Genomic DNA, 15,456 nt, shown 5'->3' on the forward strand with positions numbered 1-15,456 from the left:
TTTTCCCCTTAATTTTATTATTTAATATTGAATTAATTGATAATTATATTTCTTGATTTATTTTAGTTTTTTTATGAGGTTATCTCTTTTTTATGACTCATGTCACTAGTTTGACATATTAACTCGAGTTGATTCAGGTTATTTTTTTGTGTTATTTTTTTAATTGAATTTTTTTAATATCATTTTTAACACTGTACTGATTAGAAATTTAAATTCATTATTTATTTCAATTTACTCTCTATTGGAGGTTAACCCAGGTTAATTCGCGTTAATTTTTTATCTTTTTTTATTGCTCTTCTTTTAATTTCATCATTGAAAATTGGATTTGTTGAAAACTAAGCTTCACCACTTATTTTGATTTATTTTTTATAAAATTATCATAATCTTATGACCTGTTATACGAATTGAGTTGTTAACCCAGATTAACTCAAATCTATTTAATATAGTATTATATCAGTATTTATAAAAAAAATTATCATTTTAAATATTTATTTTAAGTTGAACCCATCAAATCGACCGGTCATACTGAAATAATCCACGCATAGTATATAACAAAAATTATTAGAAACAATATTATCAAAGTTTAGACATTAGTTTTTATGGGGGGTTTTTTTTTTTTTCCTCGAGGTGGAGTACGATCCAGTTATTTAGTTAGAAAAGAAAGAAGGAAAGAAACGAAGGAAAGAAAACCAAGGACCTATCACGTGGAACTGGTGCAGGCTCATAGCCTGCCACCAGCCAGAAAGGCCCAAAATGCTGGAGTAAAGGCAAGAGCATACTGGGCTAGGAAGTGCATGACCACAGCAATAGCATATGATTTCAGCAGAACCAGTTGTACGAAGAAGGCCTTAAACTCCATGCCGTGAATGAATTCTTCGACAGAACAGAAAGTTGCCCGCAAATGCCTACAAAACAAATACGATTCCAGTGCCATCTTCGGAAAATCAATGCTCGTAGGAAAACAAAACTGAGAAAAACTAAAAGAAGTCCTCGAGATTCTGCACCTCGCGACCGTGTACCATGGCTGTAACTTGATTGCTACCTATCTGATCATTCAGCCCGACTTCTTCAAAATCTGTTCAGATAATAAAATGTTCCCTGTACGAGTGGAAAATGTCTCCCAAAACCAATTTTCTTTTCGTTGTTTCGAATCATGGCAGCCATGGCCAATATCCAGTACCTTTGATTTGAACAGGCTTATACATGACTACTTGCCGACAGTACTCTGCTTGGAAGATTGCATTAAAAGTAGAAATGACACTACATATGAATGGTGGGGTCTAATTGCACTCAGCTCGACCCTTCCCACTGGATTACGGCAAAAGAGAGACCTTTTCTATCGTACTACTGGAATTCACGTGCACGCTGTCCAGCGTGATGGATCCTCTCAAACTAGCAAGTTTGTCATCAAGGGTAGCTTTGCTATTTAAATTATTTTTTATTTTAACAAATATTAAATTGATTCTTTTTAGATATTTTTTTATGTGTTCATATAAAAAAATCTTTAAAATTATTATTTTAATATATTTTCAATCGAAAAACACACTCCACCACATTACCAAACACACTTAAAATAATATATCGTATTAATAATATATCGTATTGTGGTAGCTGTTGTGGTTGTGGTTTGAAAATAATTATTTTATAAAAAATACTTTTAGTTGAAATTAGTTTGGTATTTATATATATTTAGTTAAAACTATGGTTGAAATTAAGGTTGAACAAAAAATAGTTTAAATGTGTTTGGTTAAGAATGCTTTTCAAATTGAGGTTATAAAATAATTTTTAAAAAAATATATTAATATTAAATGGTTTTTAATTTAAATATTGTAGATTTAACTACTGCTATTACATCATGAAATGATTAATACTTAATATAAAATATTTTTTATTGTTCCATTAAATTATCTACAATTTCATCACGTATGAAATACATCCAACAAAAACTACAGTTTCATTGGTTTCGTAAGCGCGCAACAACATCAGGTAAAATATCATCATGAATAAAATTGGGATTGCGATCAAATTCTACAAATGTTACATCATCAAGCGATCTCCTTCTAATTTATGTAGTGTTATTGAATAATAAGAAACACTAGTTTTTCAAATAAAGCACAATTAAAAATAAAAATTTATTTTATTTTTATTTTATTTTACTAGGTCAGACCCGGTTCAATGCATTTAGCTTTGGACTAGACCCAGTCCGGCCGGAACAGTGAAGACAGTCTCCATTTTTCACATGAACAGTGGAGTCACTCTCCACGCAGAAGAGAATGAGAAGAAAATAAAAATTGCTTTTCATAAACTGAGATTCAACATCAGTTTTTGAGTGGAACCCATATAAAAAAAAGTGTGGTTAGTATTAACCAAATACTTTAATTCATTGTTTGCTTCTTGCCGCTGCCGTAGCCGCAGTGCCAAACGGGCACTTAGTGTTTATGCTCCTACATCTTCAATTCTTCACTAGACCTTTCAAAGACCAATTCATGCTTGTCACCCCTCTATTTTATAGGTATTAAACATTTAATATTAATATGATCTTTTTACAATCACCGAGTTACAAAACAGTGTTAAGACATTTTCATGTTAGGACTTAGCCCACAAGAAACATGTTTTCACACTCAATAACATCACCATCAATCATTATAGGTTATTATTTTATATAATCCCCGTATTATAAACTCATAGTTTATTATTATATTTGCTAGTAACTCTATGTAAATTGACATAATCTATAGGTTTATAAACATTTATGAAACATCAAGTAAAGTTTTTAGCTTATTTACTAACATATAAAGACACACAAAAGACATTATATTCCTCTACATCTCTTGCATTCATCACCATCATTCATTACTCATGCAACAGATAACACATATCATTGAAGGGTACACTCCTTCTATATATGTGCTAGCTTAAACATTATAAGAGACTTGTTTTGAAGGAGTTTGTGGACCAATAAAAAAACATTTCACCTTCAACCTTCAAGGATCATTAATCAATTATGAAAATACCTAGAATCTCTTGAAACTTGCTCTAGAACTTTTTGTTAGGATCCCATCAAAATATCTATATACATGGACGAATAAACATATAAACCAAACTATCTTCTCACAATATAAATGAGAGTTTTATTTTTTATATGGTTTTTGAAAACAAAAATTAAGTACTTTATTTTTAATAACTACTTTAGTTCACGTCATGGATACTCTAGTTTTGTTATTAACTAAAACTTGGGTTTGCACCTATCTATTCAAACATGCATGGATTAGATCTACCCCAATCCTAATAGTCTTATAATAAGAGATGTTCTAATGCATGTATCTTTTCAAAAGAAAAAAAATATAAGTTTATTAATAATTTAATCCTATAAGCAACATGCAATATGCTTTATACAATTGAAGTTATTATCGATAATTTAATTTAATAATAATTGTTTGCATGAACTATTGTCTACATACTTGTATAATATTAATGTAATAACACATTTACTACTATTTTTATATTGAATTGGAATAATTGTTAGTGCAGTGATAATATATTTATTTTCCTGCAACATATATAATGCCACATGCAATTGTTTAAATAATATAAAATGTATAAGTTATAAAACCATTACTTGTTACAAGTGTAGTAAAAAAGGTCATATGCCCTCTTTTCCCAAAATTAATACCAAACTTTTGCAAAAGGTCATATATATATATATACATATATTGTTGTTAATGTTGTCGGGATGTTTAAAAGGTGTTTGTGTGTTTGGTTTTGATAAAGAATAATAGTTTTGGAATCTGTTAAAGGTAAAAATAGGTATTTGATGGCTTTTTCTATGTTGTTAATGCATGTTCTTGATTCTTGAGTTTAGTTTGGGTTTCTAAGTGTTTAAAGAGTTCGTTTGGATTGAGTTTTGATGTTTTTGTTGGTTGATAATAGGGTTGTAATTTTAAAAGTTAAAATCTTATACATGTTCTTGATTATTCGAGTTTATTTGTTAGTGTTTTTTATTCAAACTTGTTTGTTTATTAAAATGTGGTTTGTTGGGACTAAGAGAGCTTAATTTGAAGGCCTAAAATGTATTTTCTAGGTGTAACAATGTATACTGAATTTTCTAGACAACTTAGGTTCATGTTCCTCGTGGTCATCTGAAGACATTGTCTTGAGTACTAGTTTTAAGTTTTATTCTGACTTGATTTTGGTTTTTGCAATTTTGTATATCATCATTAGTAAATAATTTAGGGTTCGTATGCATCAATAACATGTTTTTGTGGGTTTTAATTTTAGGGTTTAGGTTTTGAACCAAAATAAGTATATTCAATATTGGATCAGTACCTTACAATATAAGTTTACAACTCCAATATTAAGTGAAATTATTGAAAATAACATGCGAATAACTCATAAATAATTTTAAAACATTCCCTGAATTTTTTTTAGAATTTTTTGTAAATTTTTTAAGGTTTTTTTTGGCAAGAGCACAAAAAAATCACCAAAAAATGTCAAAAAATCATTAAAATGTATATACCAAACAAGTTCTAAGGATTAAAAAAAAGGGATATCTCCTTCGTAAAATTTTGGCACAACCTTAAACCTTGAAGGGTTCAGCTCACAAGCCCAGTCACACGGATCTAAAATTCAAAACAGCCCATAAATTTATTCAAATATTTCAAATTGAAGCCCGATCCATGCAAAACAGATAAATCAAGATACCCAAGGCTTAACTATCAGCCCATCAAGTAAAAATAATCAATCCATGCCCACAAACAAAAAAAAGGTAACCGTAGCTAATGACAAAAGATCTGTACCCAGTTTCTAAACAATACTTTAAAACCCCTATACTATTTAACCCAACATTCATTTAAACCCAGCAGCATGCATTCTCAAAACGCATGGAAATGGCACCATTTATGAGTTTCGAACTAAAAGATGTTAACTAAAATAAAATATGCAAGACTATCGTAACAAGAAAGGGAGGGGGGTTATTCCTGGGCTGGAGTATTTACTGATGGTGCTAACAATACTTGATCTTCCTTGCAACAAGATCCTTTTACTGGAAACGTGGGAGGACAATATTTGCTGCTTTCAGCTTGGAATGAGAAGCAAAGCTTCTGATGCTGCTGTGGTTCATGGTTTGAGGAGCTTATGGTACTGTTGCTGGAAACTACTGGCATGGCTGGAAGGAACCTACGGTGCTGCCGCTGGAAAGGTGGCTGTCCTTTCTAATAGAGGAGGTGCTGTCGATGTTGTGGTTCTTGTTCTTTGGCCGAAGCAGTAGCTGTTTATGCTGTGAATGGAAAAGGAAGAAACTGGAAATGTTTGTTGCTGTTATCAAACAAACAATATTGTACTGCTACTGTTCTTGGCTAGAGAAAACCTACCGCTGCAGATACTATGAACGGGGGAGGAGAAGGTGTGAACGTTGCTTAGTTGTAGTGGTTGTCGTGAACAAAAAGAATACATAGACGCTATTGGTGGTGCCGTCATGACTCCTCAGCCAAAACCAGTTCTGCCATGGCTGTATACGGATAGAGGAGCTGAGGATAGTGGAATCAACGAATGATGCAGAGAGGAATGCTACCACTCACGATGGTTGGCCTTAGTCATGCTATTGGCTGGTCTTTGAAGCTATCGGTTGATTCTGGAGGATGGCTGGTGGCGATGAGGGTTAATTATTTTGCTTCTTTCCTTTGTATGGCTGACGGTTAAATTTGTGTTGGTTTCAGTCTTGAGACTGGAGATAATTGGTTTCGGGTGTGAGAAGAGGGTCTGTGAGGTGTCGTGGGAAAAATGGTGATAGCTTGGGGTCTACTGGTAAAGTGTTGGGTGCTGGTGTAGTGTAAGATGTTGGCTTTTCTTTCAGCTGGAACAGGGGAGGCAATGGTGCTTTGTGTTGGCTTTTCTTTACGGCTGGAACCAGGGGTTGTCTCTAGATTGGTTTCAGGCCGAGATATAGTTAAGCAGAAGACTGTTATAGTCATGGATGGGACAGTGCTCATCCTCCTACCAGGCTGCTTGCGTTAGGGTTTTCTGTGATTTTTATGGAGAAATGGGGAGGTTCTAGGCTTCTAGCTAAGGTGTACGTGCTGATGGGATATCGATCCTTGATGTCGAGGAATAATTCTAGCCATTCATTAAAACTAAAGATAAAAATTTATTCTGCTCTACAACTAAAAAGAGAGGAAAAAACATGTTTTTCATTTTTATTTAAATATTGAAGAAATTTGTTGCTAGAAGATGCAATATCTTTAGCCCAATTTATTTGCTGGAAAGTAATTTTTTTTTTAAATAAATTCTGAAAAAGTAAATTCTAGAAAAATAAATTATTTTCTGATATTTTATAGTGTAATGGAAAATAAGTTGGAAAACACTTTCCAGTATTTGGTTATGTCATAAAAAATGAGCTGGGAAATAACTTATTAATGTTTTATTTTTTTTAATTTTATTAAAATAATGAGGAACAAATCTTACAAATTAAAAAATTGAATGAGAATGAAATTGAAAAAAAAAAATTTCATAAATTATCTCAAATAAAATAAATAATAATCAAAATAATAGAGATCAAATTTAAAAAATAAAAAAAATTAAAAGATGAAGAAATTAAAATAATAATAATAAACTTTTCATAAATTATTTCAAATAAAATAAGTAACAATTAAAAGAATGATGACCAAATTTGATAGATAAAAAATTTCAATTAAAAAATGATAAGAGAAAAGCAAATAACAACTATAAAAATGAGAACCAAACTTAATATAAAAATTAAATTCGGATGAAATTGAAAAACAAATATTCAAAACAAAATATATATAGCAATCAAAAGTTTAAGGACCAAATTTGATATAATCAACAAATAATATGACGTTTCTAAAATTTTCACAATTTTCAGAAAGTGTTTTCCTTCCAAAATAATAGGAAAACATTTTCCTGGAAATCAAGCCAAATTTTTCTTTGACTGGAAAGTGTTTTCCATTGACCAACTTTTTTAATAACAAACAAACACAGGAAAATTTAAAAACTGGTTTTCTAAAAACTACTTTCCGGAACTAAACACCCCCTTAATATTTATTATTTGGCTTCACCTATTAGTCAATTGATTCATTTATTTGAACCGCTCGATCAGTTTAGCATAAAAATTATATTTTTTCAGGAATTTTTTTTATATGTTTTAGGTGCTAGAATATATTTTTTTATTCAACTTATAAAATAAAAAATAAACTACGATTAAAATTTTCAAAATTTAGTATTCACATGTAAGCTTTACCTCTGTTTATGGTATAATTGATTTAACTGACACTATGAAATGGTTGACTGATTTTTAAAGTTATTTAATTAAATATCATGATTATAAATATTGACATCTATTACAATCCTGATGTTGTGATTTAATCGTGATTATAAACCGTAACATGATAAAAATAAAATATTTCACTAAATTTTTTTATTATTGTGTTAATATATTGTTTATTTGAATTTTGTATATTAATTGTTTAATATATTTATAAGAATGTATTTAAAATTCTGATAGCGGTGTTTAAAATATTTTTTAGTTAGAAATATATTAAAATAAAATTTTTTATTTTCTAAAAATTATTTTTAATATAAACATATTAAGAGTGTGTTTAGTATTGTGGTAGCTGTTATGATTGTAGTTTGAAAAAAATTATTTTATAAAAAGTACTTTTAGTTGAGGTTGGTTTGAAAAAATAGGTGTTTGGTTAAAACTATGGTTGAAAAAAAATAGTTTAAAGTGTTTGGTTAAAAATGCTTTTAAAATTAAGGTTATAAAATAATTTAAATATATATATATTAATATTGATGATTTTTAATTTAAATATTGTGGATTTAACTATTGCTATTACATCATGAAATAAATTATACTTAATATAAAATATTTTTTTATTATTTCATAAAAACATCTACAATTTCATTACATACGAAATACACCCGACAAGAACTACAGTTTTCATAATTTTTTTAGCGTATAATAAAATTAGATAAAATATTATTAGGTATAAAATTCACCCTAAAATATTTGTTTAAAAAAAATGTTAAAAAATTAACATACTAAAAAAAAAGTTCACACGGTGCAATTAACACAAATAGTACAAGAAAAGCATATTACACCTGACTGCTTCTTCCAATCCTGCGTTGCAAACACAAAAAGTGATAAGGCCATGAACAATAATTAATGATTTTTTTTTATTAAATGCTTGGCTCCTATGTTTTGATTGAAATGTAATCTATGTTTTGATTGAAACGTAATCTCTATCGCGTAATCAAACGAACTTTAAAACCATTCAAAACATAAAAATATTTATTTTATATAAAATAATTTTTAAAATTTTTACCGTATTTTAAAATACATCTTAAATGATTGGAAAAAAAAACTGTTTTGATCCAGTCCACTCCAGCCCGCCAAAAAAAATCATCAAAGACCAGTCAAACCTACCCGAACATTCCGTTCAACATGGATATCTGCCCTCAAATCCCTTTCCAGTCATTACCGAACAAAGTCCAGGGCAATTTAGTAGCACCAACCTCTAACTTTTACAAAACTTCTCAAGCAAGACCGTCCGATTATTCCTAACAATTACCGATCGACGGTTAAAAATACACTTTGACTGCCGTACAAGAACTGATCGATCCCTCAGGGCGATTAGATTTGACAAAGGAAATATAAAAAAAAAACAGACACATGGTAGCTTCATAAGGATTATTTCTAGAGAGAGAAAGTTAAGGTTTCCAGAGAGAGATAGAGATTCTGAAAGAAACAGAAAGATTTTGTTGTTGTTGTTGTTGTTGTTGTTCATTGTTTTTCTCTTTTGAGCTCCCTTCTTTTCCTCTCACCATTTTCTCTATCTCTCTCTTTGTTGGTGGAGAGAAGGTTGAGTTTGTGTCTCTTTTTTTTTAATATTTTTTTATTTTCTTAAAAGGAAACTTAGGGTTTGGTTTGTTTGCTGGTGAAAAGAGAAAGGAAACCATGAATGTGATGCGTAGATTAAAGAGCATTGCTTCAGGTCGAACTTCTATATCATCCGATCCTGTAAGTTTGAATCTTTTCTGTTTTTATTTTGAAAATTCTTGCTTGCTTGGTTCTAAGAAAATGAGGTAAATAAATGAAAAAACAGGAGCTTTAATGTCTATATTGCTCATACCTTTTGGATTTTGAGTAAATTAGGTCAAGAAGGCTCTTGCTTGCTTTATGGTTTCCTATGGATGATAGCTAAATTTGAAACAAGGGGGTTATGTGTTTCTCTTTTTCTTCCATTTCTTTTACTGCATGTTTCTCGATTTTTTTTTGTCGAGCTTGACCACTTTTCATTGAGCTTGGACCGATTCCTGATTGGGCTTATGCTCTATTTTTTTTTAAAAAAAAAATGCTCAAAATTCCGTGGTTTTTCTGATTCCTTTATGGGAAGCACTGGGTCCAATCTGTTCTTATTTTGTTTTTTGCTATAGAAGGAGATGATATTTAGTAGTTGGAATTAGGCTTTCTTACTTTCAATGTGGTTTTAACTCGTGGGGCCCTATATTATAGCAATTCCCATTCTTGTTGTATGTTCATTTAATCCTGTAAAGAGGTTTGATTGGTTGGCTGATCAATGTCGGTTAACATAATGTTTGTAGCTCAGATGTAACATCAGATTCTATTATTACCTTATGATGATTCTATTACTGTGAGCGTTATTTTGATTGTGTGCCAACTATGATTATAATTTCTAGCAAATGTTATAGAATCTATTTAATGCTATTTGTTTATTTGGATGCCCAATGGTGAAAGTGAAGTTTATCGGGTTTTTTTTCTTTAGCGTGTTGCTGTTGTGGCAGGTGGTACGTCATGCTGCAATTCTTGGTTCTTTTCTGAGAATGGTTAATGTGTATCTTTATCAGCTTTTCCTTTTTTAAATAAAGGTGTAGCCGAGATGGAGCACTAGAAGAAAGTTATTCACATAAGATGCGGTGTCCTTTTATGATGATAACAATGAAATCTTATGATAGATTTGCACTTAATGATTAAATGTCTAAATAGAATCCTTGTTGATATCGAGAATCATTCTATTTTCAATCGCTCACTCGAAGAAGCATTAATTAGAGTGCAACATCTAGTTAAATCCTCGAATTGTGAGTTTTTGGATGTGTCATTTCTGTTTACTTTGGTTCTACCTAGACTGAATTTCAAGTAGTAATGCTGGATATGTGTTTTAGTAATCAAGTTGCCATATTGGCCTGTCTATAGTCTAATTATTTCAGTTCTACCTAGGGATAAGTTTGAGTGGTCATATTGGATATATGTTTAAATAACCAAGTTGCCATATTGGCACAAAGCTTATGAAATTATTAGCGTCCAAGGTATTTATTTTCTTTATTTCTTGGATCATCTGTTGATTTTTGAGAGTTGGTGCATCTTGTCTTGTCCTAAAATTATATTTTGTAATAAAATCTAATTTTTGAGAGTTGGCCCAAAGATATGAAATGGCTGTGCAATAACACTAGCAACTAAATGTGAGATAGAATGGGATATATGGTACACTTATATTTGTGAAAGTGTAAGATGAAGAAGAAAATGTTGTATGCTATTCATCTGATTTCTTGTGGAAAACATGATATTTTTCATATAGGGTGGGGATGCTGGAACAAAGAGGGCTAAGATTGATCAAGAAATAGAACGAAAGGTTGATGAAGAATCTTATTTAGTTGAAAGAAGTGTCACAGATCAGGAGCAGCATATGGCTTCTACATCACAGGAAAATGCTGCGAGCACATCCAACATTACTTCAGTGACAAGAACAGAAAAATCAGGCTATGATCAGCTTCCCAAAGAGATGCATCAAATGAAGATCAGAGATGAAAAAACCACTAGTCATGATGAAAAGGTAAGTTTTTATATATAACTAACCCCACTCCACCTTAAACACCCAACACAATTGGGGAGATCTCAGTAATATTTTTATAAAATGAAGACATAGTTTCTTGGTATGTTCTATTAGTCATTGAGTTTCTGATCATGTAGGAAGTGGAAGCTGCCATTGTGAGTGGCAATGGGACAGCAACTGGTCAGATTATTGCAACCACAGTAGGTGGTCAGGATGGACAGCCAAAGCAGGTTATTTGACGACCCTGGTTGAACGTTCTTGCAATTTATGGGTTGTTGTTTCATCACATTTTTCTTCATGTAGTTAGGGAGCATTCTGAATGTTTTTATTTTGGAACTTCATTGCCATGGCTGTTATATAAAAGTAGATTTTTTCCATGTCCTGAAGAATAATGCATTATAGATTTCCACTTGCATATGTGGAGATGTAATGTTTAGGCACCATACCATCCTCCAAGCTCTCGGGTCCAGCAATACCATGCTAAGGAAGCCTTTGAGAAAGAATGTTACGGACCTTCAACTTCTCTTTATGTCATACTTTAACTATTTTAGATTCTTAGGGCTACATGTTAATTTTATATGTCATATGGGTTAGTTTTTGACCATGCTGCTAAACATATGTTCTTTTTCCCAGACAATCTCATATGTGGCAGAACGCATGGTTGGCACGGGTTCATTTGGTGTTGTCTACCAGGTCTGTGGAATTAGCCAGCATCTTGCGTGCAACCACAATAGTTTGTTGTTTAGCATGTATTGTGTTAATAATATTATGTTCTGTTATTTTACTTTTTATTTTGGTCGGCAGGCTAAGTGCCTGGAAACTGGTGAAGCAGTTGCAATAAAGAAGGTATTGCAGGATAAGAGATACAAGAACAGAGAACTTCAAATCATGCACCTTCTTGACCATCCTAATGTCGTTCAGCTGAAACATTGTTTCTATTCGACTACTGAAAAAGATGAACTATATCTTAACCTTGTTCTGGAGTATATATCTGAGACTGTCCATCGAGTTTCAAGGCACTTTAACAGGATGAATCACCAACACATGCCCATTATATATGTTCAACTATATACTTATCAGGTAAACTTTGTAAATATGTTTATTTTTAACATGCCTTTTCTTGGTTTATTTTGCATACACTGAGATTCCTATGGTGTGCTCTGGATATTTTTCTAAAAAATTATGGTATACTGTTTCATGAGTCAAGTTATTCTACTTAATGGCTTTGTAGATTTGCCGTGCACTAAATTACTTGCACCATGTGGTTGGGGTGTGCCATCGTGACATTAAGCCACAGAATTTACTGGTAAGTTTTCTCTCTGCCATTTTCCCCTTTGTTTTGGCATCAACATTCAAAAATGATAGAAGTCTTTCAATCCTTGGTTATTCATAACCACCAAAATCAAAAACTTTCACCCGTCTAGTTTAGTTTCCTTCACATGAATTTTGTGCTGAAGATTACAGATCCTAATGAATTGCTTGTTCACCAGTAACAAATTGGAGAATATGCTGCCACAGTCCAGGACATGCTATTTTTTTGGCTTTCCTGCAATGAGACTAGAAAATATTTCCTTTTAAAGGGGAGTTGAAAGCAATTGGTCATCACCTCATCTTCATGCCTCTGAATGATTTGTGCAATATATATCATGGAAGTTTTTGCAAAAATTATAGCAGCTATGTGATGTTTTGTTGTTTATATATGTGGTAAAGGATTACTTTTTGAGGTTTTGTTGCATTCTGCAGGTCAATCCCCATACTCATCAGCTAAAAATCTGTGATTTTGGTAGTGCAAAGATGCTGGTATGTTAATTATGTCACTTTCAGTAGTGAATGTTAAATTATGCCAGTGATGTGTTGAAAACTCCCATTATCTTTTTTATCTTCAGGTGCCAGGGGAACCCAACATATCATATATCTGCTCACGGTATTATAGGGCACCAGAACTTATATTTGGTGCTTCAGATTACACAAGTGCCATTGATATCTGGTCTGTTGGTTGTGTCTTGGCCGAACTTCTTCTTGGACAGGTGGGTCTATATGGCTTTTTTCACCTGGTAACTGGTGAGCTTGACAGCAAGTTATAGAATATTCTAAAGAATAATTTCGAATGCCTCTCTGCTCATGTTAAAAATTCCCACGCCCCTCCAATACTACCTGGTGTGCATGTAGTTAGGGCTCTATGTTCCTGATCACTCATTAATCACCATATATATATATATATATATATATTCTCTTTCATGCTACTTAGCTGAAGGCTTCTGAATTCTTTTCTACAATTTCACATTTCTTTCTGGCTACGGAAATGCAGAGGGTTTACTAATCATGTAATGTTTGCCATTATTCACTTTTTGCTTATTGATCACTTGAGTTTGATGCTGTGATTGTTGCATGTTGGTTCAATGAATTATTCTTTGAATGCCAGTATACACGATGACTTCTGATGTTTACTCAATGTTTGCATTTTGCAGCCTCTTTTTCCTGGGGAAAGCAGTGTCGATCAGCTTGTGGAAATTATTAAGGTATGCTATACTACCTTCAAGCCTTTTGTTTTTATGTTATACTTCTCTACATGTTGGGTCCATTTCTGAAGTGTTCTTTCCCTTTCAATGGTCATAAATTAGGTCCTGGGGACACCAACCCGAGAAGAAATTAAGTGCATGAATCCCAATTACACAGAATTCAAGTTCCCTCAGATCAAGGCTCACCCATGGCACAAGGTCTGTTAACAATTTTATCAAAAGGATCTTTTCATTGTGATATTTGGTGTATGGTTATTGGTGGATAACAGATTGATTCTCAAATTTCAGATATTTCACAAACGAATGCCACCTGAAGCAGTGGATCTCGTATCAAGGCTGCTTCAGTATTCACCAAACATGCGGTGCGCTGCTGTAAGTGCTGATACTGCTTTAGATAAATTTAATCAGTTTCAAAACTGTCTAACATTTCTTTCTATCTGCTGCTTGTTTAGTTTGAATTGCTATTTTTCCTTGTAGAATTGCTAATTTACGCCCTACAACTTTTTTTGTTAAAACTTCTCTTTACTGGCTGTCAGTTGGAGGCATGTGCACACCCCTTTTTTGATGATTTGAGACATGCAAATGCATGCTTGCCTAATGGGCGTGCGCTACCTCCTCTATTCAATTTTACTGCCCAAGGTAAACTATTATAGTATTTTGGTCGCAAGTTTTTTCACTAAAGATTCTTTGCCTTTCTCATGCCTAATGCCTTTGCAGAGTTGGCTGGGGCATCAACTGAACTGCGTCAACGTCTCATTCCTGAGCATGTATGAAAAGAAAATTGACGATGGGTACATGGTCAGATTTGTAGCCAAATCAGTGCAACTGAATTTTGAATGCCTAGTCACACATGCAAGCATGCTGCCTGCTCAAATAATTCAGACCAAATCAATTTTCAATCTTCACCTCGTTAGTTACGACAAAGGGAGACCTTAGACAAGGTAGTGGGTGATGGTGGGTAGGCTATGCCAAGATTGATGGAGCTTGAAGCATAATTATTTGACGGGGGCAGGATCTCTTGGTCACAGGGTTCCAACATTTAGACCCTGATTCTTCATTCTTCATTCTTTCATGTAAAGTGGTTACCGAAAACTATTTTCAAATTTTTTTTGTGTTTATATACTAACAAAAAATACTTTCCAATTAAAAAAAATATTTACTTGGTTTTTAGAAAAGTGTTTTCCTTTTATTTTAAATTGAGAACACTTTTCAGAATTAAAACTTAGACACTTATTTGTTGATTATATTAAATTTTATTTAATTGTTATATATTTTGTTTTAAGATTTTTTTTTAAAATTTTCATTATTTAGAACTTGATTTAATGTGAATTTTATATAAATTTTGGTTTTTATTTTTTTATTGGTATTTATTTTTCTCTTATTATTTTTTAAATTAATTTTTTATATATATTATATTTGATTTATACTCTGTTATTTATTTTATTCAAAATAATTTATAAATTTTTATATATATATTTTTTAATTTTTATCCCAAATTTTATTTTTTTCATGTAAGAATGCCTCAATGCATGAAGGGCAAGGTATTGTCATTACCCTTCCATGTTCCAGTTTCCGGTGTATAGTTTGCCAGTGTTTGTGGAGAATTAACTGAATGGATGAGTGAGGATGTCGCGGTGTGTACTTCTCTTGCTTACCTCCTGTGTTACAAAGAAATTCAAGTTTATGAGAATTTCATGGCTTTGTTTACCATGTCTGTCTTTAGCTGATTGTTCCCAGGGTTTATTTATCAAGCATTGGTTTGTTTCTGCGCTGGCTCCAATGTTGATTTGTCCTTCGTGGTAGTTGCACGATCTGTATCTGAGAAGCCTGGAGAGATGGTGGGTTAAGGGCACCTTGTGGTCGCTGTTTGTTGAAAATTACTGAACTTCCACTTTGATTCGATCTGTGAAATCCTGTGTTATAACTTGAGTTATCTGCAGTACACATTTCTGTTTAGTTAGTACCCAAAAGTGGATTTATGCTAAGCATCAGCCGTGGAGGGGTTGTAGCTGCTGGAGGGTAAATCTTGTAAATAGCTCAACCACTCTATTAACCCCTTATATATATATATA

General features: G+C 32.2%; 1 protein-coding gene and 1 long non-coding RNA gene across 2 annotated transcripts; one reads left to right on the forward strand and one right to left on the reverse strand.

Annotated features, from left to right (window-relative positions):
- Positions 1 to 4,620: 4,620 nt before the first annotated feature.
- On the reverse strand, positions 4,621 to 6,116 carry LOC133692747 (uncharacterized). The gene is made up of 2 exons (XR_009841987.1): positions 5,370 to 6,116; positions 4,621 to 5,275 (listed from the first exon to the last, which is right to left on the reverse strand). It is a non-coding gene; the product is annotated as an uncharacterized LOC133692747 (long non-coding RNA).
- Positions 6,117 to 8,505: 2,389 nt separating this feature from the next.
- LOC133690792 (shaggy-related protein kinase theta-like) lies at positions 8,506 to 15,317 on the forward strand. Its single transcript, XM_062111055.1, has 13 exons — positions 8,506 to 9,034; positions 10,611 to 10,865; positions 11,003 to 11,095; positions 11,499 to 11,558; positions 11,670 to 11,945; positions 12,097 to 12,171; positions 12,609 to 12,665; positions 12,752 to 12,892; positions 13,334 to 13,384; positions 13,487 to 13,582; positions 13,673 to 13,756; positions 13,921 to 14,023; positions 14,102 to 15,317. Exons 1-13 carry the CDS (start codon positions 8,972 to 8,974, stop codon positions 14,155 to 14,157), a joined length of 1,410 nt encoding a protein of 469 aa, XP_061967039.1. The 5' UTR covers positions 8,506 to 8,971; the 3' UTR covers positions 14,158 to 15,317.
- Positions 15,318 to 15,456: the final 139 nt, after the last annotated feature.

Source organism: Populus nigra, chromosome 4 (assembly GCF_951802175.1).
Source record: "Populus nigra chromosome 4, ddPopNigr1.1, whole genome shotgun sequence".
NCBI lineage: Eukaryota > Viridiplantae > Streptophyta > Magnoliopsida > Malpighiales > Salicaceae > Populus > Populus nigra.